The 23,032-nt window shown below is 41.6% G+C and overlaps 1 protein-coding gene across 1 annotated transcript; it reads left to right on the top strand.

The window, feature by feature from the left end:
* Positions 1 to 662: 662 nt before the first annotated feature.
* LOC103189466 (homeodomain-interacting protein kinase 4-like) lies at positions 663 to 6,103 on the top strand. Its single transcript, XM_007909878.2, has 3 exons — positions 663 to 1,179; positions 4,010 to 4,746; positions 5,553 to 6,103. Exons 1-3 carry the CDS (start codon positions 663 to 665, stop codon positions 5,940 to 5,942), a joined length of 1,644 nt encoding a protein of 547 aa, XP_007908069.1. The 3' UTR covers positions 5,943 to 6,103.
* The last annotated feature ends 16,929 nt before the right edge of the window (positions 6,104 to 23,032 follow it).

Here is a 23,032-nt window from a genome sequence, read left to right as displayed (position 1 = left end):
TGAAGAAGTTGCCTCCAACAATGTGGCACACCCCCTTGTGGCAATGGAGTACCAAGACTATAGGAGTATTATCATGACTCCCAAGAAGTCACATTGCAATAATGCAGAGTATTGTTCATTTGGCGTATGAGTAAACTTAAGAACTCTAGATATGTCTTCAACCCATGGTGAGACATCCTGGCTGGATTGATACTGTGAAACCAACCAATGATAGAATTGGCTTATGGATGCAGGTGAAATGTTACACGTTGCATATGCAGATTCATAGAAAAGAGTGGAAAAAGGCCCAGGTAAAATCCATTCCCGGATTTCACACCAACCCGTATTGCGGCATATGACCCCAGATTTTTGTGCTGGAAACAATCCCCTTTCTCAAGTCTGTTTTTTCTCTCCCTTCAATACTAGCTAACACAGGAGTGAATTAATGATGCCCCCTTCGTCACAGCACAACCTGTCCAGTAACAATACAAGTGAGAGCATTGTTGATTGAGATTCCATTGCTGTGTAAAGGGAGGGTGGGGTGGGGTGACTTATGTCACAATAGAGATACCTTCTGCATCATCGTAGCAGCAGTGGAACATCTCAATAGTTCTGTTGACCACAACGGGAATCTTTGGTTAAAGGATGAGCAAGCCAAGGGCTCGGGCCAAGTCCCTCTGAAGATGTTTGTGATGCATTCGGATACCGATGTCTATGACATGGTGGACATTTTAGGAAAGGGAACATTTGGAGAAGTTGCTAAATGCTGGAAAAGAAGCACTGGCCAGTTTGTAGCCATCAAAATCCTCAACAGTTTTACTGAACGGTCAGGATATTTGAAGTCTGAGTTAAAAATATTAAAGATTTTGGGAACATTTAATGCAGATAAATTTTATTTCATCCACCTTTTTGAATATTTCAACGACAATGACAAATTGTGTCTGGTGTTTGAACTGCTGGAGCAAAACCTGTTTGAGTTTCAGAAGGATCACAACTTTGCTCCGATTCCAGTCAGACACATTCGTACCATCAGCAAACAGGTCTTGACAGCTCTACAGAAGCTGAAGGAGCTCTCCATTGCCCACACGGACATCAAGCCTGAAAATATCATGTTGGTCAATCACAGTCGGTACCCTTTCAAAGTCAAATTGATTGATTTTGGATCGGCCAGTGTACTGGCTGATATCCAACATATTAAAGGTTTGGGCATATCTTAATTCTTTCTTTGCTAACAAGAAAATCCATGATACTCTTAGCTGTAGTGACTATGTTACCTTTGATATACCTTTTGATATTTATTCTATCCTTTCTGCTTAGTTTTGAAGTTTTTGAATTCAAAAGTACTAAAGTAAAACTTGCATAAGTATAAATCATATAATCACCTAAGTCATGCATCTCCCCAAGTCCTGTTCAACATTTTATATTCTATTGCAAATTTGACATAACTCACACTTTGCATAAGTCATATTAAATGTATGGTCCCAACTGATACGGCTTATGTGAGGTTTACTGTATTGTCTTTCTAATGTCTCAGTTGGTAAACGTCGCTGCTTATGCAATCTAAGCCAACTCGGAAGGCTCCAGTTTTGATCCTGAGTCTGTGTAAAGTTGGTGTGCTCAGACCTCAGATGTCCATGGTCCTGATAAAAGGAAATTAATCAAATGTATTCAAGAGAGAATACTGGTGTAGAGAATTGTTGGGAAGATGATGGGGGGAGGGGGGTGGTGGGCGTGGAACTGGAATTAAGGCATTGTGAAAACAATATCCGAATTGCATTTTATTATGGCAATAGTGTCACAGACCATGTGGGGGATTCTGACTCAGTACCCAGTTAGCAACAGATTAAACTATGGTGTAGGGTCCAATGCCAAAGCCACCAAGCGCTCTCTGCTACTTTATCTTAATGGTCAAGCTATGAAACCCACCATGTCAGTCGGGTTCAGTTGGTAGCATTTTTGCCTCTGAATCAGGTTTGGGTTCAAGCCCCATGCTGGGACTTGGAACTCATAGAGTCTAGGCCAGGGAAGGACAAATATCCGGGCCGCTAAATGATTCTATCTGGCCCGTCATTGTGTCTAGCAATAGAAAAAATTATAGTTTGTTCAGTCCCAGAAAGTTGCACAAATTTTGCACTTGAATCAGACCGGGAACATTAGCCAATCACACTGGTTAGTTGTGTGCACGCTCCCTTAAGTGTTGAATCAGGCTGATGTCAGAAATGTACGGATCGGCAAATTTTCAAACGCGCGAGTGGCGACAGCGACAATACTATTCACTGAAGAGGACATTAATTCGAAATGAGTTTATCAAAGAAGCCGAAAGTGGACTCTGAAGGCCGAATATTCAACAAAGAATGGACTTCTAAATATTTTTGTGTGGATGGAAAAAAACAAATAAAATAAAAATAAATTATAAAATAAATAAAGAAAATAAAAATACTGTGTAGTTACAAAATAAAGTAAGCAATTTTGCATGTTTTTCACTGGCATTCGATGAGTGTTGTGATGTCAAAGACACAGCCCAGTTGATCATTTTTATTCGAGGTATCACCAAACATTTTGAGCTCACAGAAGATTTGGCATCAATGCAGTCAATGAAAGATACAACACCTGGAGAAGACTTTTTGGAGGCAGTAAATAAGTGTATCTTAAAATTAGGAGTGGAGTGGAAAAAAATGGTGAATGTGACCACCAATGGAAGCTCAAATCTGACAGGCAAAAATGTTGGGTTACTGAAAAGAATTCAAGATCAAGTCAAAGAAACAAATCCAGAACAGAATATTATTTTTCTACACTGCATTATCCACCAAGAGGTCCTCTGTAAGATTCTCCCCGATTCCAGGATTTCAATTTGATCGAAAATGTCCTGTCTTTGGTCTCTTTCTCATTTGATGTTGACAAAGCCCCAATTGACCTCCAACTCAAGCTTTTTGACCTGCAATGTGATCCATTGCTTGTGGAGCAATTCAAATCAGTGCCGCTTCCCAGTTTTTATGCCTCTCTTAATGAATATACCTTTCCAAAAATAAAGGCTCATGCCTGGAAGATGCTTGTGAGGAGACATTTTCTGTGATGAAATTCAATAAATCAAAACATAGATTTGTGATGTCTGATGACTACCTTGCAGTAGTACTCCACATTGCAACAACGGAGACGATGCCTGACTTCAATTGTCTGATTAACACACATTAGGGCTTTCATTCTTCCCATTGAGCGAGCTTCTCACATTCTCATCAATATTTGAATAAATGAATAAATATCGAATAAATGTCTGCTCAATGAGTTGTTTTTATTTTACCTAATTTTAATGAATTCAATTATATAGACTTTATTTTATACATGTACAAGGATAAGACTTGATTTTGAGCTATTATTAAGCATTGCATCTATATTAAGTGTGTGGCCCGCGAAGCTTACCAAAACTCAAGTTTTTTAATTCAAAACATAAGTACTACAGTAAAACTTGCATAAGTATAAATCATATAATCACCTAAGTCGTGCATCTGGCCAAGTCCTGTTCAACATTTGTTGCAAGTTTGACATAACTCATACTTTGCACGAGTCATATTAAATGCCCAATCAGTCCTGTGTTTATACTCCACACAACTCTTCATCCATTACTTAGGCCTTCCATATACTTCATGGAACTTTTTATAGCCTTATCTACCTACTTCATAGCCTTGTCTATCTGTTTACTGCATTGATGGTGATATTGTCCTTTGTATGAAATGTTAAGCTGAGATTTTGTCTGCCTGTTCAGCTGGATGTTAAAGACCTCATGATACTATTCGAAAATGCCCAGCATTCATTTTGTGGCTGTTTGTTTGACATTGCTGTGTGCAAAATTGGCTGCCACATTGGCCTACTAAATAAAACAACACAATCTTCCCACTTTACAGTAAATCTTGTGAAGCGCTTTGTAAAGCCCTTCCAACATGAAAGAGGCTGTATCAGATATAAGGATTATTATTATTACTACAGTATTTTCTGTCAAAAGAAATGAAGTAATGTTTTTTTCACTCCATCCTAGGACCATACATCCAGTCCAGGTTTTACAGAGCTCCAGAAATCTTGCTTGGGTTGCCCTTCTGTGAACAGATGGACATGTGGTCCTTTGGTTGTGTTATTGTAGAACTTCATCTTGGCTGGCCTCTCTATCCTGGCAGTAATGAGTATGACCAAATTAGATACATTGTTGAAACCCAAGGGTTACCAAAGATAAAGCAGTTGAGTTCGGGAATCAAGACCCATCTGTTTTTCAAGCAGAATTTGCACCTGAAATGGGAACTGAAATCTAAGGAGGAGTATTCAGAAGAAACTACGCAGCAGTCTTCAGAAAGCAGGATATTTACATTGAGTTCACTGGACCAACTCGAGAGAACCAACATTGAGTCATTCCCAAGTGCAGAGGTCAAGGCTGAATTGCATGATCAGAAGATGATGGTGGATCTCATCAAGAAAATTCTCAACCTCGACCCCTCAGAGCGCATTCGAGCAAATATAGCCTTGAAACATGCATTTATCACTATGCAAAAGCTCAAGCTACAATACAAAAATACAGCATATTATGGAATTTCGATTCAAAGCCTGAAAGACGCATGTCTGTTTGGCAATAAAAAAGACATGGATGCTGCATGTTGTCACACTGAACCTTGCCATAAAGAAGAACAGTATCAACGTGCGGAGATACCGTACAATTTAACCAACACCTCTGTCCAGATAAGTGACAAAATGGCCGGGTCATCGTCAAATGAGAATAACAAAGAGGTTGGTCTGAAAGGGTTTTATGTATTAATAGATTGACACAACTATTTTTGTTGCAGGATTATTGAAGGGCATTTGCTTAAGCAAATATTACATACCAGCTCCGTTTCCTTCTATCAGAACAAGGGATTTTAACATTGTAAGATGGGTCTCTTGATTTATTTGTTTTTCTTTCTTGCGTTTAACTGTGGCGGAGCCTGATGCCGAGCCAGGGGAGGTAGGAGGTGACGGCAAGCACGGTCAATGAGGAAGGTCTTCAGCCTCGATCTGAAAAAGGGAAAGCAGGGGACAAGGCAGAGGGATTCAGAGAGAGAGCTCCAAAGTTTTGGGGCATACTGGCTGAAAGAACAGCTGCTAGCTGAAAGAACAGGTGGAACAAAAAGGAAAAGGGACAAGCAGGAGACAAGAACCAGCTGCACGGAGGCAGCGGTTGGTGGAGATGGGAGTAAGCAGTTACAGTATTATCCTCACCATAAATGTTTGACCATAGACTGACACTGATTACATTGACTGTGAATTATTGTTACAGCCTGCCACATATCTCATGTAGCATGGATAAAGTTTTATTCAGAAGAGAAATAGATAGATTTGTGAATCAGAATAGAACAAAGTTTCCTAGGGGAAAGAACATTACATTTAAGACTTCAAGATTCTCCCCTGCCTGAAGAGTGTTTTTCAAATTCAAGTTGTTATTTTACATTTGTTTCTTGGACAAGTTCTTTCTCCTTCCCCCCCACCTCCCCCACTCCCCACTAATCCCATTTTGAAATGGCTCTATAATACCTAATTTTCTTGCCTTTCCTCAATAGGAAAAGACCCGAAGGTACAGTTTCTCAACAAGTGAGAAGAATAAAGGGAAGATTGCTGATATCAAGGAATGGCTGATAAAGCAAACAAAGAAAATGCAAAAAACGATGGGAAAAGTCTCCCAGGAACAAATAAATCAGCTTGTTTCCTCTGAATCTGTTGCAAAAGGGCATGGTTTGTCCCAAGGAGCTGAGCATCCAACCAAACGATGTACATCAGAAAGTGGCAGGTTCCAACACAACACTGAAGATGGATCCTATCTTGATGCCACTGGGAAGCCATTTAATAGACATTGTGTAGAAACTGAGGACAAAGGGATGAACACAGGAATTAACAATAAAAATAAACTTGAAAATGAAGGAAATGCTTCTGATGCAAAATCAAAGGTTTAAGAAAGCAAGAAAACCAAGAGTATAAAGAATATGCTGTGATATTGTATAATTATATCAAAACAGATACTGGTATATTGGGGCTTTATTGGGTGTTCAACAATGTAATAATGTTTTTTGTCATAGATTAAAATGAGCACTAAACATATCATAACAAGAAGTCAGCTTTACATGCGTAGTGAAGGTCATTATTTCTGTGCATCCCATTTTGTTATCTGCTTCACATTGAAGGCAGTTTCTGGCAACCTTTCCCACCTCCTGTCTAGCTAGGCGAACCCTACCTTTAGGGCTTTGGGCTTTGTTAACAGCATGTAGTTAACAGAAGCCGAATGGGAGAAGTCCCTGCCCCCAGTGACTGGTCTGCCCTTCCAGATTCTGCCAATGAGCCAGGCTGGCTGTGCTGTCATCAGCAGTGCCCTCGAATACTGCGGACTTGTCAGGCTCAGGAACCGGGGCTACCGAGATTGCCACAGCCCCCAAAATCGAGGGATCTATTCAGCTGCCTCCACCCAACCGGCACTCCCTCCCCATCTCCCCCCACACTCCAAGCCCTACCCACCCCTTCCTCCACATCTTCGGGCCTGTGTCCCCCTCCTCTCATCACTACCATATCCAGCATGAAACACACCACCTGCTCCCTTGACCCCATCCCCACCCCAATCCTACCTCCCAGCTCCACCTCCTCGTCCCCCTATTCTCCGACACCATTAATTTCTCCCTATCATCTGGTTCACTTCCCATCCCCCTAAAAACAGCTATAATCACCCCCATCCTGAAAGAACCTTCCCTGGACCCATCCCTGCTTTCTAATTACTGGCCCATCTCCAACCTCCTTTTCTTTCCAAGGTCATTGAAAGAGTCATTGTTTCGCTCCTTAATCTCCTACCAGTCTCTTCACGAGCCCCTCCAATCTGGTTTCCCACAGCACGGAAACTATTCTGGTCAAGGTCACAAATGACATCCTGTCCATCTGTGACCAGGGCTCCCTCTGCCTCCTCGCCCTCCTCGACTTCTCTGCTGCCTTTAATACCATGGACTACTCCATCGTCCTCCACTGCCTCTCCTCTCACCTCAACCTTCAAAGTTCTGTCCTTTATCTCTCACACCATCTCCAATTTGTCTCCGTCAAAGGTTTCTCTTCCAGCTCCCACACAGTCTCATGTGGTGTTCCTCAGGGCTCTGTTCTTGATCCCATCCTCTTCAACCTCTACATGCTCCCCCTTGGTAACATCATCTGCAGACATGCGGTCAACTTCCAGATGTACGCGGATGACACCCAACTCTGCCTCCACCCTCGATTCCAAGACAATTGACGTCCTGACAGACTGTCTGTCAGACATCAAGTCCTGGATGAGAGCCAACTTTCTACAGCTGAATGTCAACAAGACTGAGGCCCTCCTGATTGGCTTGTGCCAGGGACTCCGTATCTCAAACACTGGCAGCATCAACATTCACGGATGCACACTCCACCTCACCAAGCCAGTCAGGAACCTGGGCATCTTGTTCGACCCTCAACTGTCCTTTCTTCCCTATATCCATGCCATGACTCACTCTGCCTTGCTCCACCTCCGCAACATTGCCTGACTCCGCCACAGCCTCACCCCTCAAGCCACCGAAACCCTCATACACACCTCAAGGAAACTCCCTCCTTGTCGGCCTCCCCATCTCTTCCAGAACTTTGTAGCTTGTGTCCTCTCCCTCATCAAGCTCCGTGACCCCAAAACCCCCACCCTCACCCAGTTCAACTGGCTTCCCATCCCGAGGATAGAGTTCAAAATCCGTGTCCTCACTTTCAAGACTCTTCAAGGCCTTGCTCTCTCCTACCTCTCTGATCTGGTAACCTCCTGTTAATCAACAGGGGGTTGACAGGTTAATCAACCTGTCCACTCCATCCATTCAGCAGACTCCGGCCTGCTCCATGTCTCCTGCCCAACCCGTCCTAGAATCAGCGGCCGGGCTTTCAGCCTCTCTGCCCCATAACTTTGTAACTCCATCCCACAGTCCCTTTGCCTCACTTCCTCCCTTGCCTCCTTCAAGACATGACTCAAGACCCTCCTTTTCGACCATGCCTTCAGCCATCCTGCTACCTCTCTGCCCTCCCTCACCCCAACCCTGCGCCCCTCCCTCCCCCACGCTCGGGTTCTGATCCCTGACTGTTCAGCGTCTTGGGATGTCCTCTCGACGTGAAAGGCACTGCTGTCTCTAAGCGTTACACAAAATTCACTGTAAACTCCCTTCTCTTTTTGAATAGTGCCATGGGATCATTTAAGGTTCACCTGAATGGGGCGGTCTCACTCGATTTCAGCACCTCCCACAATGAGGCAGACACCCCTCATACACTATGAGCTGAAGAGTTTCTTGGTAACGTATGCTCTATTCGAGTTAAAGCTTCCTGAGCCACAATGCCTGAATTTGGAATTGTTCTTGAAATCTATGAATAATCTGCTATCTCCTGACCTATCTGAGGCTTTGCATGTCTTTTACTCCAAACATTTTTTTTAAACACCTTGGGACGTCTCCTGACATGAAAAGTGTGTAATTTGTTGACTATTGAAAAAAAGATCTGGATTGCTATCTGGATTTCTGCCTTACTCCTTCTAATACTTTTCATTTAACTTGCAGTGTCTTTGATCAACTCTCTGTTTCCTTGTATCTTTTAAGACAAATTTTGTTTGATCTTCAGGTTTGCTCTGAACTGTTTGTTCAGCTGTTGTGGTCATGAAATTTTTCATGTCTCTCTTTCCCACAGTAGGAAAGAGAAACATGAAAAAAAATTCTATTTACTCTTCCAACCCATTCAAATCATTTTTGAAAGAAACTTTTTGATTTATTTTCCAACTTTGTTTCTCTGTAAATATAAAATGTAACTAACTGAATGCATTCAGTATCCAGCCAATCTCATTGAAATCTGCTACAATGTAATTTCTTGTGAAATATTACACAGCAATCATTAATCTTTCTGCATGAATATTAGTACAATATTGTTACACAGAGAAGAACAGCAGCTGAGCTCAGGTTTCTAGTTGGCACAAACAAAGATACTGTTATCAACTGAATCGCGTTCACAATTCTTTCTTTTTTCTCGCTTCAGGGGTTAAAGGCTTTGAGCTCACAGTCTAGGATGGCCGCACAGTACAGTGATGGAGAAACGTTGCAATGTTGGCGGTGCCATCCTTTCAACGTTAAATTGAGACCCAGTCTATCAGGTCAGGTGGACATTAAAGAACCCGTCAGGACCAACAATCCCCAAATAAAATTGTTCATTCGCCTCATGGCTATTTGTGGGACATTGCTGTGCACAAGTTGGCTGCCGCGTTCACCCACAAAACACACACTGTAAATTACAATATATCCTGTTAAAATCTTTGAGACATCCTTCTGACGTGAAAGGCGCTGTACCGAATGTAAGGATTATTAATATTATTATCTTTTCTTGCTAACTCAGGCTCTACTCCTTTCAAGGAAGCCAGAGCTTCTTCATTTCCACCTCAAACATGAGATCAGCAGCTTTGAACCCTAAACAAAACCACAAGACAGTACAGCATCCGTTTCCAGGAACAACCCTAGCATCAGAATATTGATGCTAGATTATCAACACTCACATCAAGCATCAGGCAGTCATATATTGCACCTATTGCATTTTCGCTTTGCAGTGAATGTGGAAGCACTAACCAGGGATGATACCCTTGTTCTTACGCAGGTTGGGATTTTATGGTCCTACAACTGTCATGTTATATTGTATTATATAATCTTATTTTACACTGTGACCCATTTTTTCTAATACAGCTGACTTACTGATATTGATGACAGGCACTATATCGGAGCAGAGTACTGAGTCTGTGACAATGGTAATGCTGGAAGAGGGAGGTATTAATGCTAACAAACATGCATATTGCTTGAACCCCACATTGACAGAGGATCATTCTAACAGCTATAACTTTTTTTTTAGGTTAGTCGGGTGTCTGACAGAAACCCATCACCATGCTTAACAGTATCCAAACTAAACTGAGAATTCCATGCATCCCACCTACACATGGAAATTCCAAAGATAGATTGTTGCAATTAAGGACGCATCCTGTTTACCTACTTCTGGAAAATATTAGGTGCAGTTTGGCAATAGCCAAGGCTTGGGGACCCCAGAATGTGTGTTGGGATAACTGCTGGTGTCTAACGAGCTAAAACCTTTATATAATGCAAAATGCAGAGGAGCAGAATTCACAGCAAACGTAATTCACAGAAATCCAACATGGGTACTGGGTGCAAAATCTCTAAGGAGATTAGAAAACGAGAGAACCAATGTGAAAGAAGGTAACATAAGAAGTGAGAGAAAGGCAGAAAGCTCAAGTAGATGGGAACATGCTATTGAACACCAAAGGGAACTTTAATATCCCCTCTTCTTTCAGTTAATGAGTTCTCTTTTCTGTCATTCACCAGCTCTTTTTTCTCTCAGTTAACGCCAATGCCAGCAAACGCTTTGTTCTACATTTAGAATAAGATTTCCCATTAAGAGTGCATTGGGGTAACTGCTGGAGACTAACCAGCTAGAACTTTACATAATGCAAAGTGTAGAGGTACAAAATTCACAGCAAGGTAAAATACCCAATGAAAAGTTTGGGTTTCAGTACAATGTGTGTTAGAGTAACTGGGTGGAAACAAAGTTAATGAAGAAAGCTAGTGGAATTGAATTTATTCTGCAGGATATGTCAGTTATGTGAGGACAAGACTGAGTCAAATCAAATGTTATTAGAAAAAAGGAAGTAAGACTATAGGAAGTGAAGTTACCATTATCCTGTATAGATCTGTACAGCAACTGTTTGACAGACTTGAAAGAGAAGCCAAGAAAGACAAAATGGAAAGCCTCATCAAAGAAGGAGTCCTGCACATACAATGTTATAAATTTGGAATGGTAAGTCAATATTGGTAACTTAGCTGTTAACTTGGTTCAGTTGGTAGAACTCTTGTTTCTGGATTAGAAGGATGTGAATTCAAGACTCGTGATGGGACTTTGAGTGCTCAGTGAAGGTTGATACCATAGTGTCTGGGAAACGTTGCCTTGTCGGTGATGCTGTTCTTCAGTTGAGTTGTTAAACCAAATTTCCATCCTGTCTGTTCAGGTGGTGTTAAAGATCCTGTAACATTATTTGAAAAAGAAAAGTTTTTTTTCTCAGAATCCTGACCAACAATCCTCCTGATAAAATTGGTCATTCATTTCATGGCTGTTTGTAGGACATTGTTTTGGGCATATTGATTGTCGTGTCTACCTACACTACACTTTACAGCGATTACCTGTGAAATACTTTAGAAGTTTCAATGTTACAAGTGCTATATCAAAGAAATGTAAAGATCATTTTCAATCTATGAATTATTGAGGTGTAAGTTTGTAGTCATCAATTTATGGAGATTAGAACATTGGACGATATTGATGAGTTAAAAACTTCTCTCAGTGACTGCCAAAGCTAAAAGGACCAATTTGCTAGCAGGAAGATTTGATTGATTTTCAATGGTCTGAAATTTATCCCATTCCAAGCTATGACCTTCAGTTAAATATATTTGTAGCTTTCCAATCTTGTTTGTGATGAACAATGACACAAATACAAATGTGATGAGATGGAAGTTGACTGATATATCTGTCTGTATGAGATATGATGATCTTGTATATACATATATATATTTCACGGCATGATCTATTAACTGCCCGATTGTTCAATTTTTCTTTAGTCCTGACTGTTGGTAATGAAGTTGCACAGTTACTTCTTGATAAGATCTAGTTATTAAAGACTTCCTCTTTTAGAATGTTGCAAGTCTTGATCTGTTTGACACCACAGGCTGTCTGTTCATTTCATGAGTGACCTCTCCCTCCCACCCCCACCATCAATATCTGCCAAATAGACAAGTCTTAGTTGAGCACAGAACATACTGGAATCTTCTGTTGCTGGTGAGTAACTCAAAGAGAGAATTTTCTCAGAATACAAAAAATTTCCTTCATTTCTCCACCCCCCCACCCACCCCCAATCAGTCAAAATGTCAAACGTACATTGGAAAATCAATTACAGTAAACAATAAGTTGATGAGTTGGGACCATACATTTATATGACTTATGCAAACTATGAGTTATGTCAAACTTGCATAGAATATATACTCTTAAATGGGACTCGGGCAGATGTACGTCTTAGACGATTATACAATTTATACAGATCTGCAATTTTACTGTATAATTCTAAAATCAGCTCCATTTGAAGCTATACTGTGATATACAGAGTTTTTGGTCCAAGATTAGATTTAGGAGTTACATTTTATCTTTATGTGAAGGAAATTTTTGTTTTTAGAGAATTCAGAAAACATTTAACATATATACATCCTCGATTCTGTTCCATGCAGATCGGCATTGTTTCTATTATGTTTAGTTTTGTACTTCTACTCACTCACATCCCATCAGTTCTGTGCTTACAATGATTGAGTGGATAATTGGCAGCTATCACCGATTCTCAGGATTGATCTGTTTCTCCCAACTCCCGGTACTGGTCCCACCCTCCTATGTGTCACTCTTCAAGAAAGAAAACAACCTGATTTTTGGGGGGTCAGTCTGACAAACACCATGCTTAGCTGCATCCAAACTAGACTGAGAACTCCACTTATCCATGACACTTACACATGGAAATTTTTCTGTTTCTGAAATCCCCGTTGACCCAATTCTGGAAAGCAGCTGAATTAATCCTGGTCCATATGCAAGGAGTCCTGTAGTGTAGTGGTTAGAGCACTCGCCTCGCAAGCAAGACAACCTGGGTTCAGGGCGAAACCCTAGGAAAGTTTTCTTGCTCCCTAGCAGTAAGTTGTTAATCGACTGGTATTAATCCCTTCGATTTAAAAAAAATTAATAACAGTAATTTGGTCACTCAATCCATGACAGTTTGGTGAGGCAGGGGGCAAGGCAGAGGGAACTGCTGTGTGAAATATACAGTCAATTCACTTTACAGGATATTCTGTGAAGTGCATCGAGATCCTTTCGTCGTTTTCAAATCTCTTCATGCCCTTGCACCCCCCTACCTATCCAGTTTGCTTATCCTCCCACTTCCCTGCTCGACCACCCCACCCCCCCCCACCCCCCCACAGGCTCCGGCCTCCTATTTGTCCCTCGTCTCCTCCGCTGCCCCATCAGAGGCTCTGCCTTCACCCCAAAAACTCTGGAACTTTCTCCCTCAATCCCTCTGCCTTGCCCCCTGCCTCACCACTTTCAAATCCCACCTAAAGACCTTCCTTTTAGATCATATTTATGGTCACCTACCCCCTCCATCTCCCCCTGGCTCGGGGTCAGACTTCACCACTGTCAAGTGTTTCGGGACGTTACCATGGATGAAAGGCAAGTTGTTGTTGTCCCAAAGATGTGATAAAACACCATATCAAATGCAAGGAATATTATTATTATAATGCATTGGATTTGGACCTCTGGAACATCAAGGTGTATAGAATCATATAAATCATTCTACTATGCAGTTGTCAAATTCTTAAATGCAGATTTATACTCAGCATATCACTTGTGGCTTCAATTGGAGCTGATTTTAGAATTGATATGAGAATTGATGTTAATTTTGGAGCTGCTTTTCTGTAAGTTTCTTTTAAGAACTACAGAAAACGTTCAAGTTAAAACTGAATTCAATCATTTGTCAAATTCTGGAAATATTTGAACCAGGTGGAAATCTAAAGCCATATGAACCCATGCGTCTCTGACCAGTCTTGCTGTACTTTCATCCTCACTTGCCCAGGTTTTTCTCAGGCTGTCAGATGTTTGCAAGGATGCAAAGACCTAGTCATCATCTCAGGTTCTCACTTCGGTGGCTTCCTGAGTGCAATCAGTGTTTTCAGTGTCGAAGGGATGCTTTTTAGATATGGGAACTAGCAGTTTATAGGAAGTACAAGTTCTGTTTCAGTGATGTCTAGTAAGTGTATGTTTCTATTGAAAGGTCAGACGGTTGTGAGCTCAGCCCCTTGGTCACCAGTCCCACAGTTGCCTGTGCTGTGCTTTTCTTTCCAGGGAAATCGCTGTATACTTCTTTTTCTTCTTCACTGAAGACACCGGCATTGCCAATTTAATGGGAGGCAGAGTCTTGCCACAACCTTACCCAAGTGGCTATTCGTCATGTGGGAGCCTAGGCAGTGGACATTGGCAGTCTATTTGCCACAAAATATACAGTCAGTTCACATTATAGTATATCCTGTGAAGGGCTTTGAGATATCTCAACAATGTGATAAGGCGCTATATCAATGCAAGGACTATAATAATCCCTCCAAAACAAAACAATAATAAATTGGTCATTTTCAATCCACGACTGTTTGTGGGACACTGCTGTGCGCAATTGGCTGCCACATTTCGCCCACAAATATACAGTCAATTCACTTTACAACATATTCTGTGAAGCGCTTTCAGATGTCTAGAAGACGTGAAAAGCGCTATATCAAATGCAAGAATTATTATTATTATTATTATTGTTGTAGATGGGTTGGCAGCAATATAGTATGATTTTGTCTTCACCCAATGTCCACACACACTTTCCAGCAATCAAGAGTGGAAACTCTTTCCTGATTTCCCTCTACGAGAGGGCTGAATCCAATTGTAGTACGCCTAAACCAGTACCAGATGATATTGTCTATTTCAGCTCAGAGAATTGAACTTGAGAGTTCCCAGTCAGTGTGATGCCATTTTGCTCCATCCTCATCAGATACTAAGTTGTCAATCCTTAACTTCTATCAGCTGAATGTCAACAAAATTGAAACCATGTATTCAGGGCCTTCTTACTCCTCATCCCTCGGCAAATCAAATTCAAGATCCTCATCCTTGCATTCAAATCGCTCCTCACTTCGCCCACATGCTACTTTTGCAAATTCCTTTATTTCTAGCAACTAGGCTGCTCACTCAATCAACAGTGGCCTGCATCATGTCTTCCTTCTGACCAGCTCACCATTAGTGGGCAGCTTTCAGCCATTGTTACCTAATTTTGGAGAGGATAAGACATCAGGTTGACATGAATTAAGATTTGGGGTCCACAGCATGTGTGTTACTTTATCACCAGCAGAGGGAGCCCAAACCTTGCACTTCCAGAAAGTGTTAGTGCTGCTGCTGTTTTCTATCTTACAAAATTCTCCATGTAATTACTCACCCCACAGCCTCAGGATGCAGACCAGAGAACGCTCTTCACTGAAATTCATGTTGACACATGTGCAAACAGATAACACTACCAATGGTGAGCCGGTAACCAGAGGGCCTAAATTTAAGATTATTACCAAAAAGAGAGGTTAGTTGTTTTCAAAAACAGAGGGGTTATTAGGACGTGGAGGGACAGCCTGCTAAAATCAGTGGCTGTTATAATTGCTAATAAAAGAGAATTGGGGCAAATATTTGGAAATGAAAAAAATGAAAGATTTCGTGGCAACTGCAGCAGAGAGGAACAAAATGGATATTTCTGTCAGAGAGCCAGCCTGTGTATGATGGACTAAATAACCTTCTGTACTGTAAAGTAATGTGATTGGAAATGTTGAATACATTTCTTAGTGTTGTATTTCATTTCCGATTCACCTGTCCAATAACATAATAACATAAATCCTTTATGCTGCATCCTTAGTTTGTCCACTTGTTCAATTAGCAATTTGATATTATCATATAATAATAATAATCATTGCATTTCATATAGCACTAAGGTGTGATAAGTGATAAGTCACATATAGAGGTCTCAAAGCGCGTCATGGAATATTCTGTAAAGTGAATTGACTGTATATTTAATGGGTGAAACGTGGCAGCCAATTGCGCACAGCTGTGTCCTACGAACAGTCATAGATTGAGTGAAAAATTATTATTATTTTGGGGGGGAATTATTGTTTAATTAATTATAATAATAATAATAATCCTTGCATTTGATATAGCGCTTTTCACGTCGGGAGGACGTCCCAAAGCGCTTCACAGAATATACTGTAAAGTGAGTTGACTGTATATTTGTGGGCGAACGCGGCAGCCAATTGCGCACAGCAATGTCCCACAAACAGTCATAGATTGAAAATGACCAATTTAATTATTGTTTTTTTTTGTTTGTTTTTTTTGTTTTTTGGAGGGATTATTATTAGGCTCTGTGTGGAGTAAGGAAACTTGCCCAAGGTTTCGCCCTCTGCCTGGAATTGAACTCAGGTCTCTCGCTTGCAAAGCGAGTGCTCTAACCACTGAGCTACAGGACTCCACGTAATTCATTTTGAGGGGAGGGATTATTGTCCCCGGAAAGCGATCCACCAATTGAAAACAACCAGGTGCCTACTTTTTTTTGCTGTCATCCTTTTCACTGAAAATTGGGAATATCCTATTCAAAATTTGTCCCTTGGTTTGATCTGGACTCCCATCACATCAGTGCCTTCCCTCATCCTTTTTTCAGAAAAACTGGAAGAAGAGCTGGTCAGAGCTGTATTCCGCGAGTCCATTTGGCATTGCCAGACTTCAGCAGTTCGACAGCTCCAATGCGATTGACAAGCAGAACACAAAGAAGGTTGAGAGGAGAATAATTCGTTTGTCCGATTGCATCAGCATCAGCCAGGTGCTTTCAGAGACCCCTCCTAAAGAAATGTCTGCATTCTGCATCAGCACCATTGACAAGACCTACGTGATGGCCGTTCAGAAATGTGAGATGTCGGGTTGGATCGAGCGCATTTGCGAGTTAGCATTTCAGGTAGGTTTCACCTTGGATTGGGACAACTTCACACATGAAACTCCAATGTGTTTTTAGGAATCGCCTACAAAATAGACCACACTTTATTACTGTAAAGTGTGGTCTATTGGTCTATTTACTACTAATCCTGTGAAGCACTGTGAGACGTCCTCCCAATGGGAGTTATATAGAGTGATCCAGCAAGGAAATAGGCAATTCGGCCCAAATAGTCCATGTCAGTGTTTATATGTCACACAAGCCTCCACCCCTCCTCTATCCTCTATTCTATTCTCTTTCACGTATGCGTCACTTTCTCTTAAATGCATTGATGCTATTTGCTTCAACCACAGCTTCTGGCAATGAGTCATTGTTCTTCTCTGCGTCCAACCCTGCCACTATGAAGCTCTCCAAGACGTAATCTTATATGAAGGGCACTGTTGTTGTTAAAGTGTTGAGTTTTCAGGCCTTGACTTGTGTCTGCTCAATGTTACTGTATTATTAAAAATGGAAGAAAACATTTAGCAGGAAAAGTCTGAAGTACAATATCAAACTGAACATTTGTTTCTTTTACCTTTTTAAGAACACCAACATGAAATGGCCAAAGGAGCATTCTCCTCATTTGAAAATGGAGGAAAATGAGATTTATTCATCTATGGCAGAAGGTGAGTAAGAATGAGCAAACCATGTGTGGGTGTATGCAGCAGCAACTTCTAACATTGAGGGTGCGGAGAATTAGTCATATCTTCCCATTAGTAGAGTTCGGTCATTAGGATTCAGTTTGTCAGTGTGGAGGGCAAAGTTTGCCCTATTCACTTATCCCATGTGTGAACACCAATTCCACACCATTGTCCCTGAGCAACTTCATGGTGAACATCAGCAAAGCACCCAAGGGGCAGAATTATTATAATAAAAGTGATACTTGTACGATACGAGTATATAGCCTTACCTCTTCAAATGATCTCTAAGTGCTTCCCCCAAAAAATACACAGCCAATACACTTTACAACATATTCTGTGAAACACTTTGAGGCATCTCAACGACGTGATAAGGCTCTATACCAAATTCAAGGATTATTATAACCCTCCGGGATTAGGTAATAAGGATGCATTCCTCCGGGAAGAGGGTGCGCATCCTTTCCTGACCAGGGAAAGTTCCATGTGTCGATGCACGGTGAAACTCTCAATTTGGTTTGGAAACTCTTAAGCAGGGTGATGGATTTCCGCATGGCTCAGACACCTGGCTGACAAAAAAAAAGTCTGAAGGGATGGTTTTCGCCAGCAAACAATTCATTCCTTTTATCCTCTTCAGCTCCTCCTGTTAATAACTTCACTGTGAAGATACAGAAGACCGAGGCTGCAACCAGATGCAAACTCCAAGGCAAATTTGTGTTGGTAGCTGACAAGAATTCTGTGACTCTGAGCTATCCCAAGACTAATGAAGTTGTCTACACATGGCCTTATAAATTCCTGCGCAGATATGGAAAAGATCAGGTAAAGTTCTTTTGCTTTCTTTAAAGTGAAGTTGATCTTTTACAAATTTATGCTCTCTTATATGTCCATGTCCCCCCACCTTCCTCTCCTGAAGGCAGTGACTCCTTTGTTGCTATAACTGGGGTCCCAGGCAATCTCTGGCCATTCTTCATGTGAGTGCCAGGACAGTGAGCTCCTGCCTACTTGACTGTCCTCATGTCACTTAAAAGGTTAACACGGCCTCAATCACTCTCCCTGGTAATCTGGTCCAGCTGTCCACCTGTGTGCAAATAAATAACTTCCTGATGTCTACCCTAAACTTTAACTTGGTGTATTTCTTGACTTAAAGTATCGTTATGCATTATTTTCTCTAACCTATTCAGTCATTAGCAGTCTACACTTTAGGTTAGACACTTGTGAATTCAAGCCCCCACACCAGTACTTTAAGTGCAGTGTTGTTTGCCTACAAAGTCCCCACACTTGATTGCAATTCCCTGTGAAGCCCTTTGAAATTTTATAGGCATTATATTGAATAAAGATTAGTATGTTATTATGTAACTTGCATAATAACAATCCTTATTATTTTTAATAATTATTTTTATATAATTAATACCATTAATAATTATTGTTATTAATTATTTATTAATTATTCATAATAATGCATTGCTGTATAAAGTAGCCTGTCAATGTTCAAGAATCTTAGCTTGTCTCGCTTTTGCTAAAAAGCCAATGACTAATTGTTTGTAACCTGGTGAGGTTAATTGAGGTTTTACTGACAAATTTATTCTCTCTCTTTAGTCAAAATTTAGCTTTGAAGCAGGCCGGCGGTGTGCTTCAGGAGAAGGCTTATTTGTGTTCAGCATGAAAGAAGTTGGTGAAATCTTCTCCATCATTGATAAAGCTGTTCAGGAAGTAAAGTCCAACAGCCAAGAAAACCGGCTAAGTTCCACCTCCATTGAGTCAACTGGTTCCACCACGTTCAACACACAACTGTCCAAAACATCTGCCCACGATTTGCCAGATGAAACATCACAAGTTCTGGAGGCTGCAGCCTCGAAGGAGGCAGAATCTTTTGAGGCAACTTCAAAAAGGACAAACGTAAAAGCAAACCAGGAACAGAAGATTGACAGTGAGGCTCTATCGAAATTCCAGAATTCCACCCATAAAGTTCACACTCCTACTAAGTGCGTGGACCTGGGAGAGAAAAGAAGCATCACTGCCACTGATAAAAGGGAGTCTGCAAACTGCCCTGGTGAAATCATTTATGCTGAAGTCAGTGCTTTTCACCTTCTGCCAAAGAAAGACAGCTTTGAGGCCCTTGAAGAAGACATCGAAAATGATACTGATGATTGTAAGATGAGTCCCATCTACATGAACATCTCCAACATAAAACGTTCGTTGCTATGCGAGGAGCAGCTGACTTTGCTCAAAGGCGCACATTCCCAGGAGAAACTATTGTACAAAAATCAAGAGAAAGGTTGGATTGACCAGGAAGCTGCTTATTCTCTGATCCCATCGCCAGTCTCTCAGACAGACGGTAAGTGGAGCAGACTGAGCCAGGAGTGTTCGGAGAGTGACACAGAGCAATCTCAAGAAATTGAGGAGGTTGAAGAGGACCCAACCTTTTTTCGTCAAAACAGAAAGGAAAGTTCCAGTTCTGAAAGTCCTCGATCTTCTATTGTCACAAAAACAACGCTTCCACCTGGATTCCGAGAGAAGCTGACTGGCCTGTACTCAAAAGAAATTGGTAAGAATAAGACTCCACAAGAAAGCTCCATGGACAGATGTGGCAAACCACCTGTGTAAGGAAAACAAGTATGTAAAGAGAAAGAAAAGAGAATGGAATGAACAAACAAACAAGGACATTGACATTCTGCCTACCTGTAAAAAAAACTTAAAGGGACCTTCATGATTGCAACGCTGGCTGATTTGAAAGGCCATTTCTTGAAATAATGAATGGTTAAAGACTTGTGTGGAGAACAAGCACACACACGGACTGGTTGGGCTGAGTGGCCTGTTTCCGTGCTGTACATTCTTTGCAAATCTTTGTAAGTTACTGTTGGGGGTTGTTTGAGGAACAGAAACCCTGGTTGATTTTCTTTCTCTAACACAGAGCAATTTAGGCCAATTGTACCTTCGAATGGCTTCTCTGTCAACTGTAACTGTCAATAATTGGAGTTGAGATATAGATCACCCATGATATAACAAAATGGCAGAACAGGCTCAAGGGGCTGAATGGTTCCTATGTTCCTAACTCAGCACACAGAGCAGGAACCTGAAACCGACGTGAAAGGCACTATACACATATAATTTTGTTGTTATTGTTATTCAGCCTTTATCCACCAGGTTATTGCGGGAGGAGTACCATAGATTCATAGAATTATACAGTCTTACTAGGCAAGCATGTCACATGGCTCAGTCTGCACTTGCCACTTAGAATCATAGAATTATAGAATCATAGAATTATACAACACAGAAGGAAGCTATTTGGCCCATCGTGTCTGTGCCAGTTCTTTGAAAGGAGCTATCTAATTAAATCCCACTCCCCTGCACTCTCTCTATAACCCTGTACTTGTCCTCCCCAAATAATTATCTACTTCTCTCTTAAAAGTTGTTATCAAATCGGCTTCCACCACCCTTTCAGGCAATGCATTCCAGATCCGAACAACTCGCTGTGTGAAAAAATTTCTCCTCATCTCCACTCTGTTTCTTTTAACAACTATTTTAAATCAGTGCCCTCTGGTTACTGACCCACCCGCTAGTGGAGTCCTGTAGCTCAGTGGTTAGAGCACTCGCTTTGCAAATGAGAGACCTTCAATTCCAGGCAGGGCGAAACCTTACTCCACAAAGCAAGTTTCCTTACTCCACACGCCTAATAATAATCCCTCCAAAACAAAACAATAATAAATTGGTCAGTTTCAATCCATGACTGTTTGTGGGACATTGCTGTGCGCAATTGACTGCCGCGTTCGCCCACAAATATACAATCAATTCACTTTACAGTATGTTCTGTGAAGCGCTTTGGGAGGTCTAGAAGGACGTGAAAAGTGCTATATCAAATGCAAGGATTATTGTTATTATTATAGTGGAAATAGTTTCTCCTTGTTCACCCTATCGAATCCCCTCATCATTTTGAAAACTTCTATCAAGTTTCCTCTTAACCTTCTCTGCTCCACGGAGAATAATCCCAGCTTCTCTCGCCTCTCTGATAATTGAAGTCACTCATTCCTGGTACCATCCTGGTAAATCTCCTTTGCACCCTCTCCAATTTTGCCTTGACATCCTTCCTAAAGTGTGGTGCCCAGGGTATGAGTTTATTTATTTCTCACCTGGTTGCATCTAGGCTTGAAGAAAACGGAGAGTCATCAGATTGAAGGATCCAAGGTAATTTGATGAAACAGTAGACCAGGGGAGGGTATGTAGACCCTTTTTCCAGCCACTGACAGATGTTGAGGCCAGTGCAAACCTCTCTGCCTTAAAATGGATGCTGGATCCATTCAAATTTTCAAAACTGTGGAGGATACATTTTTGTTAGGTAAGGGATCAAGGGATAAGAGCAAAGTGGGTAATTGAAGTTGAGGTATAGATCAGCCATGATCTAATAGAATGGTGAAACAGGCTTGAGGGGCTGAATGGCCTGCTTCTGTTCCTATATTCCAGTGAGGTGGAATTTGGAGAAAATCTATGAAATGGGGTTAACCCAGAGCTCTCAAGCTTTATAATGGCCGATTAGACCCCAGGCAAGGGAAACAGAAAGTCATAGAGGGCAAGGCCACATCCAGAGATTACTCCTACAAACATGATAGGAGAAAGCATTCATTCTAGAAAAGGTGTTCAGACTCACACCCCAGACCCACAGAAACAATAGCAACATCAAACTGTTACCCAGTTTCTCACAATTCATTGTACAGGAAAGAATCCCGTTACAAAATAAAGTATCTACTCTTTCTCTGAACAGCTGACTGCATAATTTATGTTATTGTGATTCTCTTGTGAATTGGGTCTCAACAACTAGTCTCCACGTTGAGAAGCGAGCAGGCGAGTGCTATGGGATCTGGGAGGTGTTGGAGGAGAGGAGCAGACCAGGCAGAGCGCTTACGGGAGAGAGCCGACTTGAGGCCGGCGGTTGAGAGTTTACTCGGAGACGTCATTACAAAATCTCTCTTCCACAGAATAGAAACAACCTTGGTCAAAGTGACAAATGATATTTTGTCCCTCTGTGACAACAGTAGCAACAACTTGCATTTACGTGCCCTCATGCAGGCATGACCTGAAGATCAGGAAGGAAGGGACAAGCCAGAGGGATAGAGGAAGAGTGTTCCAGAGTTTTCCTGAGTGTTCCCTCTGCCTCCTCGTGCTCCTTGACCTCTCTGCTGCCTTTGACACCATTGACCACTCCTCCTCCACCGCCTCTCCACTCATCTCAACTTTAATGGTTTAGCCCTAGACTGGTTCAGATCCTACCTCTCACACCGTCTCCACTTTGTCTCCACAAACGGCTTCTCCTCAAGCCCCTGCATTGTCTCGTGTGGCGTCCTTGGTCCTCTCCTCTTCAAGATGTACACACTCCCTGTTGGTGACATCATCTGCAGACATGGGGTCAACTTCCATATGTGTGTGGATGAGACTGCGACGGTCGTCACCCCTAAATATACCCGTGTTATATAAAGCGCAGTGTGCTAGGTGGCCTCTGTGTAGATTCTTCTCTGTGACATGCAAGTTCCCTCTATATGTGAAACTTCACTATGTGAGAATTAACATGACATCAGGTAATCCCAACGCCTTATAGCACAACAATGGGATGCTTCAGTCAGTGCCCTTCGCACTACCAGCACATTGTTAGGATTTACTTGAAGGGACCGCATGCACTCTTCCACATATTGTCTAACCTTCCTCTTGATCTGGGACCACCAGTATTCTCTAAGAATCTCCTGAGTTCCCCTTA

Source organism: Callorhinchus milii, unplaced genomic scaffold (assembly GCF_018977255.1).
Source record: "Callorhinchus milii isolate IMCB2004 unplaced genomic scaffold, IMCB_Cmil_1.0 Scaffold13, whole genome shotgun sequence".
In the NCBI taxonomy this organism is placed as follows: Eukaryota; Metazoa; Chordata; class Chondrichthyes; order Chimaeriformes; family Callorhinchidae; genus Callorhinchus; species Callorhinchus milii.
Note: the sequence above shows the minus strand (reverse complement) of the source record. Positions and strands in the feature narration are given on the sequence as shown.